The 23,185-nt window shown below is 34.9% G+C and overlaps 2 protein-coding genes across 2 annotated transcripts in view; one reads left to right on the forward strand and one right to left on the reverse strand.

The window, feature by feature from the left end:
- Positions 1–484: 484 nt before the first annotated feature.
- CCDC146 (coiled-coil domain containing 146) overlaps positions 485–23,185 on the forward strand; it is a gene marked incomplete at its 5' end in the record, with an annotated part of 69,477 nt that continues 46,776 nt past the window's right edge. Inside the window, 1 exon segment of the mRNA XM_010166365.2 lies at positions 485–651. Within this exon segment, the coding sequence (XP_010164667.2) occupies positions 485–651 (167 nt within the window).
- On the reverse strand, positions 9,987–14,383 carry FGL2 (fibrinogen like 2). Its single transcript, XM_010166364.1, has 2 exons — positions 13,686–14,383; positions 9,987–10,983 (listed from the first exon to the last, which is right to left on the reverse strand). Exons 1-2 carry the CDS (start codon positions 14,305–14,307, stop codon positions 10,277–10,279), a joined length of 1,329 nt encoding a protein of 442 aa, XP_010164666.1. The 5' UTR covers positions 14,308–14,383; the 3' UTR covers positions 9,987–10,276.

Raw genomic sequence — 23,185 nt, forward strand, 5'->3', positions numbered from 1 at the left:
CAGCCATTTGGGGATTTCCTTTATAAGGACCTTCCTGGAGTCCAAGTTTAAGAGATTTTCAAAACTCAGCTGGTCAAAGCCCTAAGCAACTCAATTGAGTTTTGAAATGAGCCTTGCTTTGAGCAGGAGACTGGACTAAATGACCCCAGAGGCCTTTTCCAGCCTACATCTATTATTCAATGCCTGTTCTTTAGGAAATATTGTTTTGCATGTTATCTAACATTTATGTGACAGTAACATAGCTGATTATTAGAGGATTTTTAAAATACTCAAACAGTGGTAGAGTGATAGTGGAGCCTCTTACAAGTCTTTAATGAAGTTATAACTGTAGGCCCACCTAGCTTGCTCACGTTATGACTTTTGTTCTTTGAATGTGGGTGTCACATGTTGACGTTATGTTTTTTACAGTACATATTTATCTTGCACAGCCATGTATATCCCTGGATCTAATTAACTATATTTTGGTATTTTTGTTACTTCCTAGAACTTTGAACAATGAGTCAGGCTGATGAAGAAAGTTCCAGTTCCAGTGACACAGAATTGGAAATTGAGAAGGAGCAACCTATCTGTGCTCTAGCTCCAACAGCATATAGCAGAGATGAGGGATCCACTGACGTAACAGCAAGTCCTGCATTTCAGTGTTTAGATGAGGTACCATGTACCCCACCTTTCTCTATCTATAACAGTGAATATTGTGTCCAAAACATTAATCTGAAATGTATATATTGTTGTTAGCAATTGAAGGTTGTTACCATAGGCTGTCTGTAGCTTCCCTGTTTCTTCTCTGATATTTTTTCTTTTTTTTTCCTAAGTGGTGAGAACATTTTGTGAAGCAGAAACATGCATGGGGCATATTCTTGGTTGGGATGTTGTGCTTAATAGATAACCATGCTGTTTTTTTCAATGATCATAGCCTTAAGAGGAATGAGAATAGAGAGGTCTTGTTTTTGTAGTATTCTAGCTATAGCGGTAATTGCATCATGATTTTTAGAAAGGCTTAATAGCTGCAGGAAAAATCCAAGGTGAGTGAGTGGCTCCTGAGGCACTAATAACTGATGATGATAGAAGAAACCTTTTGGAACTCAGTTTCTTTTGCAGAATTTTCTATGTTAAGGAAACTTTTAGAATACTAGAAATATTTTAGAATTTAAGATATCAAATACATATCCAGTGGAATCCTTAAAAATATAATGCCAGAGGAGGCATTAAGAGGACATCTAATCCAAAATTTACACTGAAGTAGATTGCAGATATTTGTCTAACTTGCTCTTTAAACTTTAATTGATGGAGGTAGCTCTTTGGGTATCCTTTTCCAGCATTTCATCATTGCTAGAGTTATAAAAAAATGAAGTTTTTCTGAAATCCCTGTTTAAATTTCCTTTGGAATGAGTAATACAGCTTTTTTCTTGCATTTCCCACAGTGACAATGGAGAGCAATCAATTTCTGCCCTATATAATAAACATATACGTCTCTTTCATATCCTAAGCAAGCTTTGTTCATACTTTATGTTTTTCTTAAAGTTCTTACTTTAAGTTGCTTTACCTTGGGCTCTTTCCAGCTTGGATCTGTTAGATCGGTTTGCTGGTCCAGCTCGCTCTCTTTGCCTTGGACCTAAGGCCAGTAGAAAGGAAGAGGCCAGAATTTGTAGTGAAGAGGAAAATAGGACTGCCCCTTTTCTATCCTGCTATTAGATCATATTGAGCATAGCATGAAGCTGCACAGTCAATGTTTCTCTAATCTCTTGTGCATTCAAGTGAAGCATACAGGAGGGAGATTTTAACTTTCAGTCCAGTGCCAGTTTATAGTGAGCCCACAGCTTCCAGTATTTTTGTAGCACAAAACTCCTTTCTTCTCAGTCCCAGGCAGCTGCAAAAGTCCAGGACGGCTCAGCTCTCAAAGAAAGTTGAAGTTGACCTCTCACCTTACAGAAATCCTCCTGTCTACTGAAAGCATGGAAACTGCACTTTGGGGAGTACTTTATTTTTGAGCTACTTGCAAACCTTTTCTATATATTTTCAGTTAAGATGGAATTTTTGATATGTCAAGAGGCATATGCCCAGTACAAGACGTCTTCAAGCCCCTCCCTGAATAAAATAAAACTAAATGGTATAACATTCTAGAAGATATTCTACATTTGTCCTTTGTTTTCCTTATTTTTAATCTTGGGGAAAGAATGTGCAATGGAATACTGAAGTAAGCAATTTGCATAAGATTTCATAACGAGGTCTTTTGGTAATTTTGTAAATTTTTAAAGGGAACTATGACTCATTTATTCTTACCATAATTTTTAACAGTTCATAGTTGTGCCTTACGGATCAATTTGGCTTTTCATCACTTATTCACAGTTCTTCTCTTCCACTGACATGTTTGTTTTCCTTTGCTGAATTTTATGCATAATTCAGAGATAAATATATGACTTCGGTCACCATAGAGGTTGTTGCATTGACACTGGCTTCAATTCCTTGGAATAGCTTTCGGAATTTTTCCACAGGAGCAGAACTGTATCATATTATTTCTGTTTTACTGGCTAGTCATTTATGCCTGCATAGCAGCAAATACTTTTCAGAAAGGACACCTTTTGATATTATAAGATTTATTTGAGAATAGGTATATTCCTTCTAGCAGTAAACCTTCCAGTCAAGCCAGTCCTATTTTTCTCATGTAAATAGCAGATAGTCAGATATATAAATATCAAGAAGTCCAACATGAAATTTTTAATAACACACAATAACATTGTTTAAGCCTTGTGGGTTAGGTAAAAATATTAAAAACTGGGCAGAAGTTTGAACAAAAGCCACTCAGTCCATCATGACTTACTTCTTTTCACCAAGTGTTTTTATTTATTACCAAGTTGGCATTAGCCTAACTCAGTACTTCCACTGCTCTTGGTTAGAGGATCGTCGTACATACACAAAATGAACTTTCCACTTCTTTTAGCCTTGGTTGTTATGTTCTTGAAATAAAGATCTTTGCTCTAACACTTCTAATTGAATTTCTTGACTTGTGAATGTTTCCTCATATCCTGTTTTCTTCTAGTGTACTCCGTTAGAAATAAATCCATCTGCATTATGTTAATAGCTTTCATGGAACACTACATAGTCTAGTACCTGTGTGATGAAATAAATATATTACTTGGATAAATGCTGCATTAAGATGCAATAAATTATGCTGTTTTCTTTTTTAATTAGTGCATTATAGACCTCGTATATATAATTTGATTCTTAAAAGGCAGCAAAAAAAGTATTTAATTTTGTCATGTACATTCTCTATATTTTAAGAGCTATTAATTTTAGCAAATGAGTATTTTACTAGTAGCTAGCTTCAGCAAAAGGGTCTGAATTTATACTCATCCTTTGCATGCAAATTTATGATTTTTTTGCAACAGATGGTAATAGAATACATTTTACCTCTCCTTTTTTCCTTGTGTCATCCTTCTTACAGTGCTACTATTACTGCTAAAGCAGCATAGGACATACTGAAATTGCCATTCGAATAGAAATAGCAACAGAACATGACATGAAACTGGATGAAATGATCAAAATTACAAGATTACTCAGAATGAAAATTAAAAAGACTGATTGCCTCCTGCCCACTCTCATAATTTTTGTCCTTGTAATTTTTGTGTTTCCTTGCACTGTATAGTAGCATTTTTTTCCCTCTGGACACAGAAGTTTTTCTTTCTTTTCCTCCACCTGGTCCAGGCTTTCCCATTTTAATGGAAGCATAAATAAATAAAAAATCAGTTGTGATAATGATATTGTTGATGTTTAATTCATAATCTATTATAGTCTTCAAGCCCTTTGCTGTTGCTTAATGTTTGTTTTGTTGCCCAAATCACAATTAATCTCAGACACAAAAAAGAGCCAATTTGATAGGAAATCATTGACAACTACACTCCAGGAACAGGTTTTTGTCCACTTTATCTTTGCAAAATTTCAAAGATTTAATAAAGTTGACGAATTGCTCACAAAATCTACTGGTTCATCTTTTTGATTCCAGAAACTATCCATAAAACTAGTATTCTTCAGGTTCTTTCAGTTAGAAAGAAGTAAATTATTCATGGAGCCTAATATCTTTTAATTCTATTTAGTTAATTCTGTTTATTTATAAATTAGGTACAAGTTTCCCTTTTTCTGGAAAAAAAAAAGGAGAAATAATGGTGGGAGGGTAGCTTCTCCCAGTCTGAGGTCTTTTTCAGTTAGTATTATATTAGCAGTTCTTGTTGGGCTTTACTCAAGAGTGACATGTCTGAGCTTTTCTATGCTGTGCTTTATCTTTCTCTTCCTTTTGTTGGTACGTTCTTGGGTTAGAAAGATAGCTATTAGTTCACTCCAATGTATACATCTGTTTTTAAAACAATACCAGAAAAAGGATTCTGCAACATTTATCTTGCAAGTCCTTGTAGTGGACACTATGGGGGAGCTCTTCTTTCCATAAAATAGTGTACTTGTGAATGAAAAGTTCTTTACTATTTACCAGATTCAGTGAGCAGGTACCTTGTTTTGGAAGGTACCGCAATAATCCCTTTCTGCTAATGAACATTGTCCATTTAAGTGCTAAATCCAGACCTGCAGAAGAATAAACTCCTCTGGGAGATTTCCCTGATTGGTCTAATGTAGGCTGTTGCACTCTGTATCCTATGAAGATAAAATGGCCTGTGCTCCCTGTCTGATACCAGCACCAAGTCTTTCAATTGCACTGCTTTTTTTTGATGGAAATTGTCACTATCATGACAATTTCCTTTTGGTGGTCTCCAAGCGTCCTATTGCCACCATCCATCAGGAAGCAGAAAGAACCTTTCATTAATATTTTTCATAACTAATTTGAAACCTGGAGTCTTTCTGAGATTAATGAACTTCTTAACCCTGACTGCCAAAAGTGGTTGAACTGCTAATAAAGATGTTAACCAAAATCCTGGTTTTACAGGAAAAACAGAGCAAAATCTCCCATGTTTACCAAAAAATGAACAGTATAATGACAGAGACTTCTCAGGCAAGTTTCACTTTTGCTGATCTGATGCTGATTCATGTGGGTGTGCTAGCTGGAAGAGCTTTAAAGTCAGGGATTGATGCATTATGTTCAGTGTTTGAATGTTGTTTAAGGGGGGAAAGGTACTTTTCATTTTTCTCTTTTTTCCGCATCTGTGCTACAAGGAGGAACAGAAAGTCACATAAAGATTTGCTACAGCTTTCAACTATAAATACTAAGATCAGTACTTCATATATTTCTTCAATGGCATTCTGATATCTAACAATGTCACTCTAGAAAATGTAGCCTTTTCCAATTATTTTTCTAACAAACTGTTTTTTAAGTCTCTCCTGACTTAGATTAAATGGAAGGTGTAAACAATTTTACTTTTTACCAAAAAAGTCAATACAACTTTAAATAAAAATTTTCCTAGAAAAGCTAGCTTGGCAGACTAAGATAGAACATTTATTTTTTCAATATGAGCACCGATTTAATTTCTGTTCATCTACATGTACTGTGTTGTGCTTTCTACTCTTATAAAGTACGATTATCAGTATATTTTTGCATGGTAACCATAGCAGTGGATAATTGTTTCACTACACTCCAAACATGTATGTCCTCTATCAAAGATGTAAAAATCTTAACACAGCTGTTGAATGCAAATAACATTTTCAAACTTAAGCTGATCCTGGCACACTCCACATTACATGCTCCAAAGACTCCTGGCACAACAAAAAAGCTGTATAAATATGTTGGCACAGACAGCAAAGACAGATGTTGCCTCTACCTCCACCCACAGGAATTTGACTGCTAATTAAATAAACCCTTGTTGGTACAGTCACTCGGGGAGTCAGCGAGGGATGAGAATGTGTCTAAGCTAAAGTCTGGGTTTTTTTGCAACATATTTCAGTAAGTAAGCAATGGTTTGCATAGCAAGCATTAAACCAATCAGTGGTTGCAATAGGTGAGTTAATTGTTCTAATTGGTGGTAAGTCCTATAAAAAGCTGTAGAGGAGTGAGGTGAATTTACACATGCCTTTAAACAAATGGGAACAGAGCAATGTAATATGTTCTTTCTATTGAGGGGTTCCTTTTACCACTTGCAGGTGACATTGTGAGGAAACAAGGCCAGGAAGCTGTTTCGTGTGTTCATATTACCACAAAGCAGGTGGTATTTCTGTTCATTTCTGAAAAGCATGTTTGAAAATGTTTATGATGTGTTGTTTCTCCTATGCTGTTATAAAGTCAAGTGCAGATTTCAAGCCACACAGAGGAAGCACGGCTCCCTAAAGCTGTGAGGCTAGGAGAAGGAATAACCTCTAACTGTAGCAGATTGTTGTGTTTTGGCCTTTTTTCAACAATTTCTGAGACTCACGAGACTTAAAAAGACAAGCATATTGCTGTCTTATGTTCCAAAGTTGTCTCCGTCTTCCCCTTTTCTCACCCAAAATATGTGTTGGAAATCTGATATTCCAAAACAGGGCTATCTTGTACTAAACTTGTGAGTCTACCTGGCCTTGGCTTATAATGTTTATGTCAGCACAAGCAGGTGGTGAGGAAGCCAGAGCAATGTTAACCAAACAAACATTTGATAAAAATGTCTAGTGGTGGAGGATCATCTGTTACACAGATCATAATGGTTACTTCAAATGTTAAGAAGGTGATTTCTGGTTTCCTTATTCAAAAACCTGTGTCCAAATACTCCTTAATGAACGAGTGGGAAGGATTTGCATGAGAAAGAATCCTTATATTTGGGTTGAGCATACAGAAGTTGAGCTGCAGATGTGAGCAGAGCGGCTTTTATATTCTATCTGAAGAAAGAAATGTGAATTTCTGTTTCTCTGAGTAGATCCTACTTCTCTATAAAAATCACTGACTCCATGTAATTGCTTAAAAATATGTAAAACATACTTATTATTTTCTACTGTGTAATTCTAAATGTTGGCATACTATTTCAGTAGAAGTGTAATATTAATTAGATTTACAGTTTTTCTTGATTATATGAACATAATTAAGTGGGGATATTTTTTCCAATTACTGATTATTTTCCAGACAAATACTTTTTTTTACTGAGATCAGAAAAACTGATGAACAAGGACTTAAAAAATAATATTTACTCATAGCCTGTTCTCATTACTTGTGTGAGGGTTGGATTTGACACATCACTTTATTTTTTTCTGTTTCTAGTTACCATTGAATGTGATGGCCAAATTCACTTCTGGCAGAAGTATTATAACTCCATAAAAGTTTAATTAAAGCTGTGAATGAAATAAATCAGTTTAGTAAGTGGAATGTTTGCATTTTGCCGGGCCTGTGGATGGTATTACTCAGCCATTTTTTTTGAAACTTATGTCAATTTCTTCTGGCCCATAAATACTAAATTTTTCTTTTATCTCCTGAGAAAAAGAACACAGAACACCTTTATAAAAATATATTTCTAATCACTTAGTAGGCCAGTATTTAGATCTTATCTCTTTTCTTTATGAAAACTTAGAGTTGCATCCTTCCTGTTTTGATTTTACTATGACATGTAAGTCATAGAAGCTAAGTAAATTAGGCACTTTTTTTTTCTTTGATTTTGGTTTAAGTTATAAACACAGTGTTCTAAGTATGGATTGAGAACCGTCATAATTACCTTTGAAAATAATAGCATGAATGCAAGTTTATTTTCTACCAAATTGTTGACCTACTTGTTGTTCACAACTCACTCTCTGAGTTTGATTGTAGTGTTTCCCAAAAAAACACCATTAAGGAAACAGATATTTGCATAAAAAAGAGAAGAGAAAAAATTAGAATACTGCTTTCAGACCTTTTCATTTCTTCTCTGTTTTTTGGTTTTGGTTGTTTCGCTTTTTTAACAATACATAGAAAGCCAAGACATTACAGTCTGCTTGGCTGATCACATTGAACAGATGGGTTTATGCCTTTATTTTTTGGAAACAATCCATAAGAATTTTGCTAGCAAACCCACTTTTAAGTAATCTTCTTCACTAAGATTCACAATCTAAATGTTATCAAGATAAAACCACAAGAGTTCTCATATAATAATCAGTGTTAGATAGACGTTTTTCATAAATTGAAAAACATGTTTTAAATGGTTAAGCCTTAAGCAGAGACTGAGTGCTTTAGTTTGTATAAAAAAAGGTACAGTTTAATTTGGGGTATTATTTCTATTCACATGCTTTGATGAAACTTGCACATGATCTGTAAGGTTGTGTGTTATATAAAAAATATATGAGTTTGCTTCTCCTATTTCATGTTAAAGATATAAGTTGTGTGAACTCTTGATTGGTCAATTACTTTTTTCTCTTTCAAAATCTGAATAGTTGCAAAAAGATATTTGAGGTTTCAGCATTGGTATTATCTGGCAGCTGAAGTGTTATAAAATGAATCTCTTAGGAACTATCATGACTAGCAATTAGTCCCCTGGCACATCACATAGACTTCTAAAGTTATCTATGTTTTCTTATTGTCTCAATTTTTACAGAAGATCAGTAAAACAATTTATGAGCATTTTTTATAGTCCCCATAACCATTTATGACAGTAGCAGAGCTTTAACATTGTGAGTTAATTTTATTACACCAAGCAAAAACAAAAATAGTGCTTGCAACAAGTAGATAAAGTTATACTTTGTAAAACTAGTACACACTGATAGAGATTCAGCTACAACAGTTCCAGGTAGGTAATATTCAGATTTGTGTAACATTATACTTTCTTTTTTCTTTTTTTTTCCTTTTTTTTTTTTCTTTTAAGACATCAGACAAGGCTTTTGTATTAGTCACATTTACTTATTCTGTTAAAATTTATGTGATTTACAAAGTTTCCTTTAAACAGGATAAAAAAGGACAGTTTCTCTTCTAACAACTTAGCAGGAAAAAGACATTTTCAAGTAGAAGCTTGTACATACTCTAAGTAGGTCATACTTAGCTAGTTACCATATAATGAATAGGAGCAAATTGTGCATTTCATGCAAAATGATTAAATATAATCATATGCAATTAGATATTTGCTCTTCTAACCAATACCTCATAAGTTGCTTTTTTTTTTTTTTGTTTAGGCAATCTTTTTTTATCCCAAAATAAATATTCTGTAGCTTCAAAACAAGTTCTCAAGCTAAGATGATACATCTTGCAATTAAAATTTTCCATTCTTCTTTAAAATTGAAATAAAATAAACCAAATTACAGTTCACACTGAAATATCCTTCAAAGTATTTACTTCCTTAAAAATATATATATTAATATTTTACAATTTAGCAATTGCCACTGTTGCTTATTTGCATGACTTGTAACCACAATAGTTCTCATTATGATCTTAAAAAAAGTAAAGGTCATGTCTGTAAAGTATTAGGTCAAGTGTATACTTATATTTTTTTCATATGTGTCTTTTAACCAGAAAGGCTATGTCAGCAAAGACCACACTTTAACTGGTAAAGAAATATAGTCAGAGATATGGATTCTTCTTGATGTGTCTTCTTCCTACCTGTCTACCTGCCTATATAAATGTGCAATATGCTACATAATGGCTCCTTTCTCCCGCAAACAACAAATAGGACCTTGAGTTTGAACAGAGGAATGGAAATGAGCAAGAATGTTGTCTTTCATTACATGCTCTCTACATTATTTCCACTTGCTTTTATTCAATTCTTTCACCAACTTCTTTGAATAATCTTTGATAAAGGGGATAAGATATGGGTAATCATCTTCATTTTCTAAGTTTTCTTCAAGGCTTTTTTTATACCCTTGTGCAAACCATGTGGACTTGTGTTTCCTAGTCCTTTAAAAATAATAATTTGTAATACTTCTCCTAATTTACATTGAAATTGCAATAGTATACCTTTGACATTGTGAAGGATAGATGATACAAAAAGTTAGGCTGTTTCAGAGAGACTAATTTTCATTCTAAGTGTTGACGAATTTATGTTATCAGTTATACCTCTGAGTTATTTTCAGGTTAAAATATAGGTGTTTATTCAGACACAATTTGAGGAAGTTGAAAGTTTTGAATTATAAAATCTGGTATATCACAGTCAGTAAAAGCACCAAAAGCAATGTTTAGGATATTTACATAACGATACCAAGACTTAACCCGTGTTAACTTTTAGCAATAACTATTCAGAAACATTCATGCTGTTTTTAATACATTATATGGGTCAAACCATCTCTAAAATTTATGTGGAAATATGTTGTTTTGTCTAGAACTGTTTTATGCCAAATATAACTGAATACTTGAATTCTGAGTATAATACTGAGTAAGCATGATTTTGAGTGCAATCCAATGCAAACTAGTTTAGAGAAAAGTGTAGAATTACTGCACAAAACTTTTGGGTCTGATCATGATTTTTACTGATTTGAAGGGTTGCCTATATCCAGTGGGAATGTCATCAGAAATGCCATGCCATGTGCCCCAGAAAATGCCGTTGCGAACACCTTTGTATTTCTTGTGGTAGTACTTGCCGTTGAGGTTGGCAGACAAGCATGCATCAAACCACCAGCCAGAGCTGTAGTATGCTCCACAGTTTCCTGATGGATACCTATCGTTGTCCTTGTCTGGAGTTGTAAAGAACTTTTGATCATGGTTGTAATGCCTGCTGTAGTGAAGGGCATCTCCTGCTGTGCCGCTGTAGCCGTGAACGCTTAGACGGTACTTTAGATATTCGTTGGCCACATAGAAATGTTCATATTTCGCGTACTCTCTGATACCATTGAAATCTTCAAGTTCAATTCTCAGTTGCATTTCCTGGCTCTTTGTCAGGAGGTGAATTTTGTCATTCCCCAGCCAAAACTCCCTACTGAGGTTTCCAAAGCCATTTTTGTAGTCGTTCCAGGTTCTGTTAAAGTTAGTGCTACCATCCTGACGCCGTTGCAGCACTGTCCAGCCACCTCCATGTGCTTGCATCTCACAGTAAACTTCAAAGCTATCATTTCTGGGGTCAGGGCTAATCCTGTAGATTCCGCTGCTCCTTCTGCCTGCTGTGTAATGATCAGCACAATCTCTCTGCATTATTTGTATAACTGGTGGAAGAACAGATAGTGTTAGAATAAACATAATTTCAATTTTAAAATAAACAAAATTTTTACCCAGACTAATGTGGCATAGAGAACGTGGATTGGGGAGACTTCTGCATAGGAAATAGTGTTACACCAATTTCAGTTCTAGGGAGAAACATGTTTTTTCTGTCAGGTTTACTCTATAATAGATGCCACCTAGGATCTCTGCATCTGTCCAAAAGAACCCCATTTAAATGACTTTTTGTATCAAAACTGCCTAATATGGGGGCATTTTGGTTGTCTGCTTTCCCTTTTCTCCTTCTCTCTGCTCTTCTCTTTATCCTTTCATTACCTCCTGTAAATTCAGCCCGATTTCTTCAGTTCATATTTCTTATGCTCCGTGATTACATACTTGCTGCTTATTGTATTCAAGAGTATACCATCACACTCTGTCTATAATTTACAACTTCATCTGGCAGCATGTCAGAGAAAAAGCTTTGTCCATATAGGAATGACTTTACTTTGGCTGTTGTTCAGTTGACATAATTTGATACAGAACATAGCATCATTAGGAATGTGTCATGTGCTAATGTTGACTGTACTTTAGGAAGCAGGGAAAAAAGTAATAAAATTGTCTCATCTATTGTAGTAATACTGTGATTCCTAGAAATAGGAGGCTAGAAAAGTGTCAGTGCTTTCCTGTGTATGTGGCATTGCTGGCTTCACAGTAAGGAAAAGTTTTAGCATCTACCATTAACACGGCTTTATCCCACCAATGGGTGATGTATTTTATTCAGAAGAAGAACAGTCCCAGGTTTTTCATGCAGAATGAAAATCCATTTGTGATCCACAGTATCGTCCAGTAATGACACTGTGTTCAACAGCATGGTTTTATAATTCCATGTTCTTAAGTGATACAGAGAGCTCTCAGATCCATCATGTTCATTCCTATTGCAGATTTGAATTTATGGGCATGTTCATTTGGAGGCTTGAATTGCATATTTTTCCTAGAAAATCTGAACAATTAAACTATTTCTTGAAAGGGAGGAGTGTTCTCAGGCTGCAGCAACTCTTTGTTTGCCAGTACAGAAAACCGGACATCTATGAAAGCACGAAGTACAAGAATCAAAGGCTTAAAAGCCAAATTTAAATCCACAATAGATTCTCATTTATTTCACTGAACCTTGTGTAAGATCTTTGGTGGACTACATTTCAGAGCAGATGTTTATAGAGAATATACATTTCAGATAAAATACTTTTATAATCCAATTCAACTCCTATTTAAATGAAGTTTTGCTATTGCTTTCAGTGGACACAGGAGTAACTCCTGTATAAGAAAAAGTTGTAGCTGTTATCCTTGATAGTTTTCATAATGTAGGTATTGCTGCTACAAACACTTTATGCATCACTTACTGTAAAATATAAGGAATATCTATGTGATGATATGCTATGAACGATACCCAACATTTCAGGAAGTGTGAGAAATATCTAAAATTAATTTAGTCTTTTATGAAGTACTTGAATTTGATTCATTGCCCATTATCAATATACCAAATATCACTCATTCTTTTTTGAATGTTTTAATTAAAGTAATAGATTTATACTAATTTGTATCTGATTTAAGCCAATTGTTGATATAGTAAAAGCATTACCTTTATTATTATTTATTAGCTCTTTTCACACTTTCAAGAATGTCAGCTGTACAATCTGCAGATCTTTCAATTTTAAGTATGGGTAGACAGAAGAACAGTTTTATTTTAAACTTGAATGCTGAACAACAGAGGCTTAAAAACCATAATGCAGCCTAATCTTTCTCTGCTTTATCTCTAGAGAGCCCTATCTTCATATGTATCCTATCTAAGTGGTAGAACATACTGACAATCTAGTGAATATTTCTTGTTTTCAAAGATTCTTATATGTGATATAAAAACTTTATGACTTTAAAAAAACCTCTCAATCTTCCCTTAATAACAGTCAACATTAGAATGAAATTATTGGATCTATTTCTTGGATTTAATTAGGACAATTAAAAAGCGAAAGAAAAGTGTTTGTTAGTGATAACACCTGTTTTCTGGTTTATATTGCTTATATATTAGATTCATGCTAAGGGTGTAGTATTAAAATGATGGTACATATGTTATCTGCTTGAAAATACTGTTAATAAGCTTTTTTAGCTGAGTCTTTCAGATATTTGCTGTGATGATAGAAAAAGTATTTTACTATCCATCTGTTTAAAACTAAACATTTTACTAGATTCACTTGATTTTTAATAATGTCTTGCAGACCTTTTCAGAATAGTTGCAGTTTTACGTTCAGAAAAAGCAGTTTTCTAAGGCACACCTAGAGAAAATTTACCCCTTCTCATCCAAGGACAAATTATTTTTAGTTCACTGATGTTTAATATCCTTAATGAAGGGTAGTACAGTGTAAAATAAAGTTAATTTTTCATGTGTACTAATTAAATTGCCAAAAAAAAATAAAGTCCTTTGAAAATTAATGTTTTTAATCCCATAATAAAGTCCAGTTCTAGGGGGAACTGAACACCTGCAGCTTTCAGTAACCCTCTAGTGGCAGCTGAATTGTTTTACAGGAGTATAAATAAACACTAAAAAAGCAAAAGTTAATAACACAGCTATTTGGTTAAAATATATTTAAAATTGTTTACCTAATATTTATAAGATGCACAGAAAGCTTATACAGGCAGTAAGAATTAACAGGTTACCTACCAGGTTTTGGTTGCATTGCTGGACATTTAGAAGAACATTTGTTATCAAGGCTGTTCACAACAAACGTCAAATTAGCAACTTTGCTGTCAACATAATGTTCTACATTGTTCATATTTATGAGATTCATCTTCTCTAAACGACCCTGCAGTGTCTGAATCTGTGTCTTTGCATTTTTTAGGCTGGTTGCCATTCTGTTAACTTTGCTTTGCAGTTCCTTTACTCTGTTATCTTGGATGTTGCTGTTTTCTGCTGGAGTTTCTGCATTAGGTAGCAGGAATTCATTACTACTGGCTCTTTCTTGGTTGTCATCTGCCTGCAGCTTGCAATCTTGGCAGCATTTCTTCAGCTTGTTTACTGCTTCTTTAAGGGTCTGTACTTCTTTGAGAGTCTTTTCAAGCAGTCTAAATTCTTTGGGTAACTGGATGGTCATTGGAGGCAGATTTATCTGATATGGACAATCCTCTCCTTCATCACATTTCCGATTAGTTTTGAGCTTTACAGGACAAGTCTCAGTAACTTTTCCTTCTTTAGCATCCTCTTCATCTTCTAAAACAGCTGCAAAGACATTTGTTAAAGCAAGGAGAGCTGTCTTCAGCAAGACTAAGTAAATGAACAACTTCATCTTCACAGAGAAACCAGCAGTATGAGGAAGTATGCAAAAGTGGAACAAGTTTATAAGGGCAGCTTGAAGCCTGTGAGTTATCAGACTGCCTACACTGTTCTCAGAAATGGGTGGGAGTGCTTGCATCACGAGTGATTAATAGCAGAGCAAAGTAGGTAGTGCTTGCAAGAGCAGCACGTTTCAGTGGGGATTCCTGACTCAGAGCTAGTGTATGTAAGCAAAATGATGAAATGCATGTGTGCTGATCACTTATGCAGTTTAATTTAATTCCTTGTTGTACATGAATTTTCTTTTACTGGAAAAAAATCATTTAGCTGTGTGTTGTAATAGTCTTCTAACATCTCAGTGTTCTAAAACTGCTTTTGAAAACCAGACTATAGTTTTACCACAACAGGTGGAAAAGGTGAAAAACAGACCCTTTCCCAGTCTGAGGTTTATCACAGCAATAGCTTCACTGGCACTCTGTTCCTTTCTTCCTAAAACATTTTTAACTGAATAGATGTGTTAATGAAAATGATTTAAATTCCAAAGCATTGAACCAAAGCATGTGTGTTGAAACACACATATAGTTTTGTTTCCAAGTATTTTTCAGGATAGAGTCATAAACTAAGGAGGGTGAGCAGCACTTTCTTCTTCCTCTTTTGTCTAGCACTGCTTAGAATAGTTACCTTGAATATTCATTATTTGTATGGCATATCACAGTTAAAATTTACTGTTATCTGATTCTGAGGACTTTTTGTTGAACCTTTCTAAGTGTAGGGAAGGGAACTTAAGACACCCCCCCCCTTCAATGCATGGGATCCTAACTGTTGGATTGATTGTCCAGAAAACCCAAAGCAAAGCTTGGTGTTCTGAATAATGTCCCAAGTTCTAAATCTAAAGTAAGGCAGGAAGCGAGGGAAGTAGCACCCATGGGCCCATCAGTTTGAGGTATTCTCTTCTGTATTCCTGATCTGTGGTTCCTGCTTTTCTTTTTATTGTGTCTTGTATCAGCTTTGAGAGTTAATCGTGTACTTTTCATGACTAAGCACAACAAATGGAATACTTCAGCTCTAGGTGACAATTGCCACGTACTTCCTCACTTTTATACTACAACCACCTTTGCCATTCTCACATGGCACCTATGCAGTTTTAGTGAGCTATGTCATTTTCTTTGTTCCTCAAAGCAAGGCTACACGGACATGTCTGTGCACTCATAACTCAGTCAAGAGCCAAATAGCTTGCATGAGTAAAGGATTTTTATACCAGTTCTTGTTTAATTAGTTCAATCTGAACAATTTATTTCCCTAAACCCTATTTGAAATTACTCATAATACAGATTAAACATTAAACAGACATTAGTCACACACATACTTCATAAGTTCATGATCTCTGGAATGTCACTAGGTTTTATAGAGACCACAGGCTTATATTGATTGATAGTACAGGAGGGAGGCTTGGTAAAAAAACCTCTACTTGTCTAACCTGCTATAACAATTCCTTCAGATTCTTGCATAGCAGAGTGGTCTGGGCACTTTCTTGGGAAATGTGTTTTGATTCTACCTTTCCCATATTCTAAATGAGCATCCCAGTACCTGCCATGGTGCTTTTAGTTATGTGGCAAAACTTTATCTCTCCCTTTCAGATCATGAAAGTTCCTCAGCAATGAGGTGAGAAACCCCTCCCTGGGCTGCAACTTGGGTGTGAAATATTGACATCACTTTGTCTTTGGTAAAAATGCACCAAAACTGAAATGTTTGTAACAGTAGATTAAATGTATTAATTTAATTTGTGAGTAAAATTTTAATTTTTTTTATTTGATTGATAGGACCCTATTTTTTTTTTTTCTATCAGTCTAAAATCAGGTATTTACTGTTCTCCTGTATGGCTGCAACTGTCAAAGTCAAGGAAAGCTATACCATCCTCTTTTGAGGGTCTTTAGAAATAAAATTCCTAAATCCTTGTTGTTTGGAAAGCCCCATTCCCCCCACACTGTTGTTTGTTCCATTTAGAGTGACCCCTACTATCTACTGTGTAACTTTGGATTGGAAACTATTCTGTACCTGTAAAATTAATAATAATTATCCCTGGTAAACCACATCTTATGAAATGCCTTGAAATGTTTAAATGCATATCAAATATTGTTACAGTTTCTGACTGTTGTGCTGCATTGAAAGCCTAAAATATCATTAGAACTGAGTAACTTCAAGAAGGGCAGAAATTTCTAGTAATGTTGAATGTCACAGAAAAGAAAGTTCAGATAGTAATGTGAGGTTCTGAGCTTTTCAAATGTGTTTGTCCTGAGACATTTGTTCCTTGGTCCCTTATATACCTTAATTTGGGGACATTTTCTCCTCCTTTGGATGAGGTTTCTGTAACCTTGAGATGCTCTGCTATCCTCTGGATTTTGTTATTGGTCTGGTGTTCTGCTGGGCTATCAGTGGTCTGTTTGGAGCCTGAAAGACCCATTTATCCATCAGATAACTTTATGCTTCTCCTACCTGGAGAAGTCCTGTAGTTGAGGACTGCTCTTTCCTCCTGTTCTGCCAGGGAATGTCCATTCCCAACAATTTGTCAGGTCTCTCTTCTTCCTTAAGGAACTCAAAGTAGTATGCAACAGCTCTTTTTGCATTTTATGCCTTTTATCTTCCTTGGGATAAATGAAGCAAACTTTCAAAACTGAGTTTTTCACAAATCTTTGCCCTTAGAAGGAGTGCAGAGCAATCTTACACTGTGAAATGATGATGCAACTTAACTAATGGCAGAAATATTGGACCAGATCAACACTGAGAACTGCAGTTTGTTTATAAACAAATTGTCTTTACAGATAGCATTTCTAGATCCCTAGAGTGTTCTGTATAATACTTAAAACTTTAAAGTAATTAAGCAATCACAAAACCCAAAACCCAATCTTTTTCAACTGTGAAAGGATCTAAATGAATAACAGGTGATGACCACGATTGACAATTTTCTACCAAAGTGTTTTGTTTGGTTAAAGGTCATTTTCTGGTAGCTCTTAATTTCTTTTAGTCTCCTTTTTAGAAATGTATTTTTCCTCCTGTGGACTGAAGAGATATCTTAATCTTACAGACATATCTTCCTGAAGATAAAGAAAATAACTGAGCTCATGATACTCTTAAATGCTGCTGAAGATTTTAATTCTGTTCCCAGAACTACCCAGTGGTTGCAAGGTTAAAGAAGTAATATATTTTGGTTTAACAGACTTGTCTTAGTACTGTTTATTCAAAGTTTATCAAATACAGCATGAACTATTTCCCATGATTTTTCAGAGCAAGGTTTTGTTGTTTGTTTTTGTTTTTGTTTTTGTTTTTTTCCTGGCAGATCCTGGAATGTAGGTCAAATAGAAAACAACAAAGTTAAGACTGTTGGCAGATGTTAATTTAACTAGTGACTATGACAATGTAAAATGCAACAGTTTGCTATCTGCCTCATTTCTGGCTTTGTCATGTGAGTTAACATCTCCTGCAGCAGAGTTGCTGCAAAACGTCCAGGTTTGTGTAAGCAGTTTGAGTGATTGGTATGAGAATAAACCTGAAGCACATCTGGGCCATTGTTGTGGCAGAGGTGAGATGTGTTAAGATTCAACTGTTGCAGTAATATTTTTGATGGTTTTTGTAGACTTTTGTAGTGACTCTGTGATATGTTTTGCCTGAGAAAGAGGAGGAAAAGTAATTAGATTCATCTTCAGTTTTTTCCACAATGTGGAATGTATACAAAAAGTCCATACCAGAAACAAATTTTGATTTAGGATTCTTCTTGATTAATTCAATTGTTTTCTTTTTTAATTCAGTAGACATTCTTCATGCAAGCAGTCTTTATGTTGTTCACTGGATCATGGGACTGACTGTTCAATATCCTCATGTGTCTATAAGAACACATCAGAGCACAAAAAGGAAGGCAGTCCTATTCCATTTTATTGTAATTGTTATTATTACATAGAACTAGTAGCCATGTTGATTCCCTATCTATTTGAATTGGTCTTTGCTTTATTTATAAATTCTGGCAACAGGCAGAAAGGCAACACTGACATAGAGCATGTAAGTAGTACATAACATATTTATATAAGCAATTGCAAATGTAATATATATTTTAAAAATAATATGGACAAAGAATATCACTCCTTATGTTAAGGCAAGGACCATATTTGTAAAGAAAGAAAGAAAGAGAGAGATCCATGAAACTAAGTTCCTATATCTTCATTCTGTTTCTCCCATGACAGCTGAAGATTGCCTGCTCAAAATCTAGAATTTACTGCTGAGTATTTTCCTTTATCTATAGCCACAGAAGACCTTGTAGTTGGCCAAGCACATGGAGAAAATGAACCAAAATGCACTCTGAGAGCAAAGTACAAATACAAATGCCTCTCCTGCTGGGTCTTTTCAGGAAAATTCCTTTTTGATTCCTGCAAAATACTGCTCCAAAAAAGCCAGCTAGTGTAAGACTGTACTGGATACTCAGTTTCCTCCTTTTGAGATTCATGGCCAAACAGCTGACAGCAGGGAAGCTCTCTCCTTTCCTGAAAAGCCTATCTTACCAGTCTCTTATCCCCCTTTTACTGGGCCATGCAAGATATAATTGACCACCAGACGCAGCATTTTCTCATCCATTGTATGATGGCTGATTTTGATATTTTCCATGTAGGGACTGCTTTTTCCCATGAACTGGAGGACAAAACTACTGTTATGAGCTATGCCTTGGGAAAGAATTCATATTATTTTTTCCTAGTTAGTTATTTGTTAGTTTTAGAAGGCTTCTCAGCAGTTTATTTTTCATTAAAGGATCCCTGGCTGATCCATCTGTAATTAAAAAAGTAAAATTGTAGAAATTCTGTATAAAGCAATATCGTGCTACATCTACTGTAACTAGGTATATTAATGTTTTTCATGTCTGCCTTTGCCCCCACTCTCAGTTTTGTCTTGTTTATGTAGCATCATCTGCATGTAGCTTTTTTTTAATGGGAAACACTTTGTAGTAGCCTGTGAGCCTTTCAATGGTGTATTGGTATAAAAGACTCCGTATCAAAATAAAGTGAGCAGACACTAATAATCTCAAGTTCTTTTTTTTTTTTTTAGTGTTTGACCTTTGTTTTCTGAGTTACTGGCTTGTTGTATGTGGAACCAGTGCAGCCAAGTCACTTTCCTTTAGACAGCAAAGTTCAAGGAACCATAAACTTTATGCCCTCACTTTGTGAAATAAAATTATGCTGTATTTCAAAAGTGCATGTGGTCTGCTCATTACATTTACATTTTTCTTGGACTAAGAAGAAAGAGGGCAAAATAATTTGTGAAGCACTTTGTGAAGTACAAAAAATAACTTTGTTAAATTATTTTATCTTCCAAATAAAAATGGCAAAGGTTATTTTTTTCCCTGTAAAAATAGCCCTTTTACAGCAAAATGGATTTACATATATTTGTTATACAAATGTACTTGTTACTTTGTTATACTTTTACCCATCACAAACATCAGGAGAGAAATGGCTGACTGCATTTGTGCAACCAATAACCTAATGGGTTCAGATATCATTGTTTATCAATTAAATGTTGAGAAAACTCAGTGACAAATCTTTTCTACTTGGAAGGCTAACAAATAGGCTTTTCCCGGGGACTTCCCATACCTATCCTACAAAATCTATTGCCTGTCAATATATACATAGTTACAGATGAGAGGGATTCAACCTTATTTTTTAACTCTTATGACAGCATTAATTTAAAAATCATACTGCATTTTTCTTTCTCTTCTACCATCATAGACTTTCTCTGAAATAATGACTGATTAGTTAAACAAGGCATATCCTTCCCTAAATATCTGCACTGTAACTATTCCTGTCTGTACTTTAAATGTTTCCCAATCGGCAAAATGGAATACAGAATTGCACTGAAATACTGGTAACTACAATTTATAGTTAACTAAATATTTACAGTCCTAAATTAGTAATTTTTATCTTCTTTTCTTAAAGTACTTTGAAATACGGGCTGAAGCTTGAAATATTGTTGGGTAGAGAAATTCTAGATAATTTTAGACGTGTTAGTCTTTTATAACTATGAATATTTGAGGCATATTGAAAAATGAGTGATGTAGATGACTGAATAAAAAGTGTAATAATGATATTTACTGAGCATACATAAATTGAGATTTACTTTACATTAAAAACAGAGTTTAGGTCATCTAAACATCTGGTACTTAGTCTGTGCTTGGTAGTCATCTTTGGCTCCCTCTCTTGTCAAAGGCAAGTGAGAGCCTTACTGAGGATGTTTCTTGTTTCTTGTAAATGCTGGAAAACAGTCTGAAATAATTTAGTGAGTAAATTTGATTATTAAAAAGAATCAGAATCTTAAACACTGGTTTAATTATTATCCTCTATTCTGACATCTCTTTTTGCTTTCCTTGTGCTTCCCAAAGTCTAAAGGCAAAGGATTTCAGTCTTTAACTGCATGATTTGGCAAAAATATGCAAGTGAGACAAAGTAAGGTAGTCAATGTTTAGACTCAGTATACTTCAGGACAAGTCAGTATCTTCTTTTGGGTAAAAGTAGAGAGGGCTGTTCGCACATCAGCAGAATACAGAGACTATCCTATAACTGGTACAATATTTATTCAGCCACTGCATCCTTATTCAGTCACTGCATTTTCAAAATTTAACAGGACAGGGTCCTGAAGTAACCTGGTCTAACTGTGAAACTAGCCCTGCTTTGAGCAAGGAGTTCGACTAAATGGCATCCAGAGGTTCCTTCCAGCCTTAATTTTTCTGATTCTACTCCTCTCTTGTATGGCATGGAGTTTATTTTTTGCTTTACTGTATGTGGTAATAAAAATGATGTAAACAAAACATTCTGGAAAATACAAATAATTACTTTTTTAAAATGTAGGGGCTCTGCACAGATTAGAAAATATAAAGAAAATAAAAATATCAAACTAATGACTTTAATTCCTTGCCATTTAAACTTTACAAATGACCTGGAGTTTATGTAGAAAAAACTATCCTATGTGGCAAAATGGCCTGTTACACTATTTCCTCTGCTTGGAAACCTGTTTTCTAAAGCGGTCTGAATTGAAAAGACTTTGATGTTGACCTTGTGTTGCAAAAGCATATTTGAGGAAGAAATCCTAGCTTAGCTGAAAGGAAACAGATTTCATTATAGATGTCCAGGAAAATGTTCACTGTGTTTTCCTGAGGTGGACCAAATTTCATTGCTGGAAAAAGTAAGGCCATTTGGTAAGTAGACCTGGTCTCATTTACATTAGCCTTTAACTATTTTCCTAAATTCAATTGTAAAAGAAAAAGCTTGGAAGGGTTAATTGGAACAATTCCAGTTGATTTGAAATCTGTTTTTTAATCTAGCAAACCATGAAATAATTGTATTAGTTTATTTGTCAACAGCATTTGGAGTTAAGTGGTCCTGGCTGTAACTGATGTAGGACTCGTCCCTATTCCAAAGTCAGTGGAAATTTTCTCCCTGGCTGATTCCTGTAATGAGTTTTGTGTTGTAAGAAGTTGTCTTGTCTTGTGGTATTGAATTTCATACTTCAAATCCTGTAGCAAAAGTTGTGAAGAAGATAAAAAAAACCTGTCCTGTGTATTGTTTGGGAAATCAGATTATATTTTCACAGAAGTCCTTATGACCATCACATTCTCTGGCACTGGGACTGATAGTTTTTAGAGCATGGGGTTTTTTGAGATAAATCTGTTGCTACACAGGTTACGAGTACTACCTCTATAGGTTTTTAATTGTTATTCCTTCATTTTTGGATGCCCCATCTTGAAGTAGCCAGAACTTCAAGTACTGAGAAGTAACAGAAATTGCCAGAAACTGAGAACAACATAAACCATTACATTTAGCCATTTAGAAGCCAAGTTCATAGCTCCGAGCCATGAACTGAACTTGGGGAGAAAGCTTCAGTTCCCTTAGTGCACTATCATGGGCCCAAGCTTTTGCCTAAATAATTTGAAGGTATCTGGCACAGGCAAGCCGAACACCAGCAGATATCCCTAGCTCACCTCTCCTAAAGGATTAAACGGATTCTGTGGAGACTGATAGCCAGCAACATGGATAGAAATGCAAGAGTGATAGCATGAGTTCAGCATGCTTGCATCCGTTGCCCCCCTGAAATGTAGACATAACCCTTGAAAAGACACATAACCCTTGAAAAGTCAATGGGAGAAGGTGTTGCCTTCTCCCCAGACTAAGAAACACTTGAGCTGTGTGGTAAGTGTCCAAACAGTGTGGACTCGGTGAGGATACAGTGCTTTCTATTCAAAGAGGAGCATTTATCCTTTTCTTCCCTGAATGTTTAAATATTTAAATATTAGCCAAAGGAGGTAAGAAAAGTTCTTCAAATAAACAGAGAGAAAATTCCAAACCTCACATAGCAGACTGGCCAGAAGACCCATTTGCCAAGGGGTTAATAGTATGCTGAAATCCTGAGTATATACAAACTATAAAATATATGAACCTCTTGATATTTTTCTGTTGTGTTCTAATATGAAGAAAAAGAGTTGTTTGACAAGACCTTTCAGATGTTTGAAATAAACAACATTAATATAAAATGTTGGATTATTCTATGTGTTAAAATAACACTAAGTGTAGTCACAGTGTCTTGTAATTACAAAACCTACAGTTTAGAATGAAGAGGTGGAAAGTGTTACTGTTCCGTTCAAGCTTAGAATACATTTTAGTTATTTTGCAGTATCTTCAAACATAATTAGAAGCACATGTTAACTCCATCATTTCTCCAAAATGCAGAGATTCTAGGGAGTGTCGAAATTAAGGCTTTCCTGGGAAGCCTTCGCATGTTTCACTTTCATAATGATTATGAGTAACTTATGTTAATCAGTGTTATCTTGGTAGTGGCTATATTTATCTTCCATGCTTTTCTTGATA

This window comes from Antrostomus carolinensis, unplaced genomic scaffold, assembly GCF_000700745.2.
Source record: "Antrostomus carolinensis isolate BGI_N321 unplaced genomic scaffold, ASM70074v2 scaffold16534, whole genome shotgun sequence".
Taxonomy (NCBI): domain Eukaryota; kingdom Metazoa; phylum Chordata; class Aves; order Caprimulgiformes; family Caprimulgidae; genus Antrostomus; species Antrostomus carolinensis.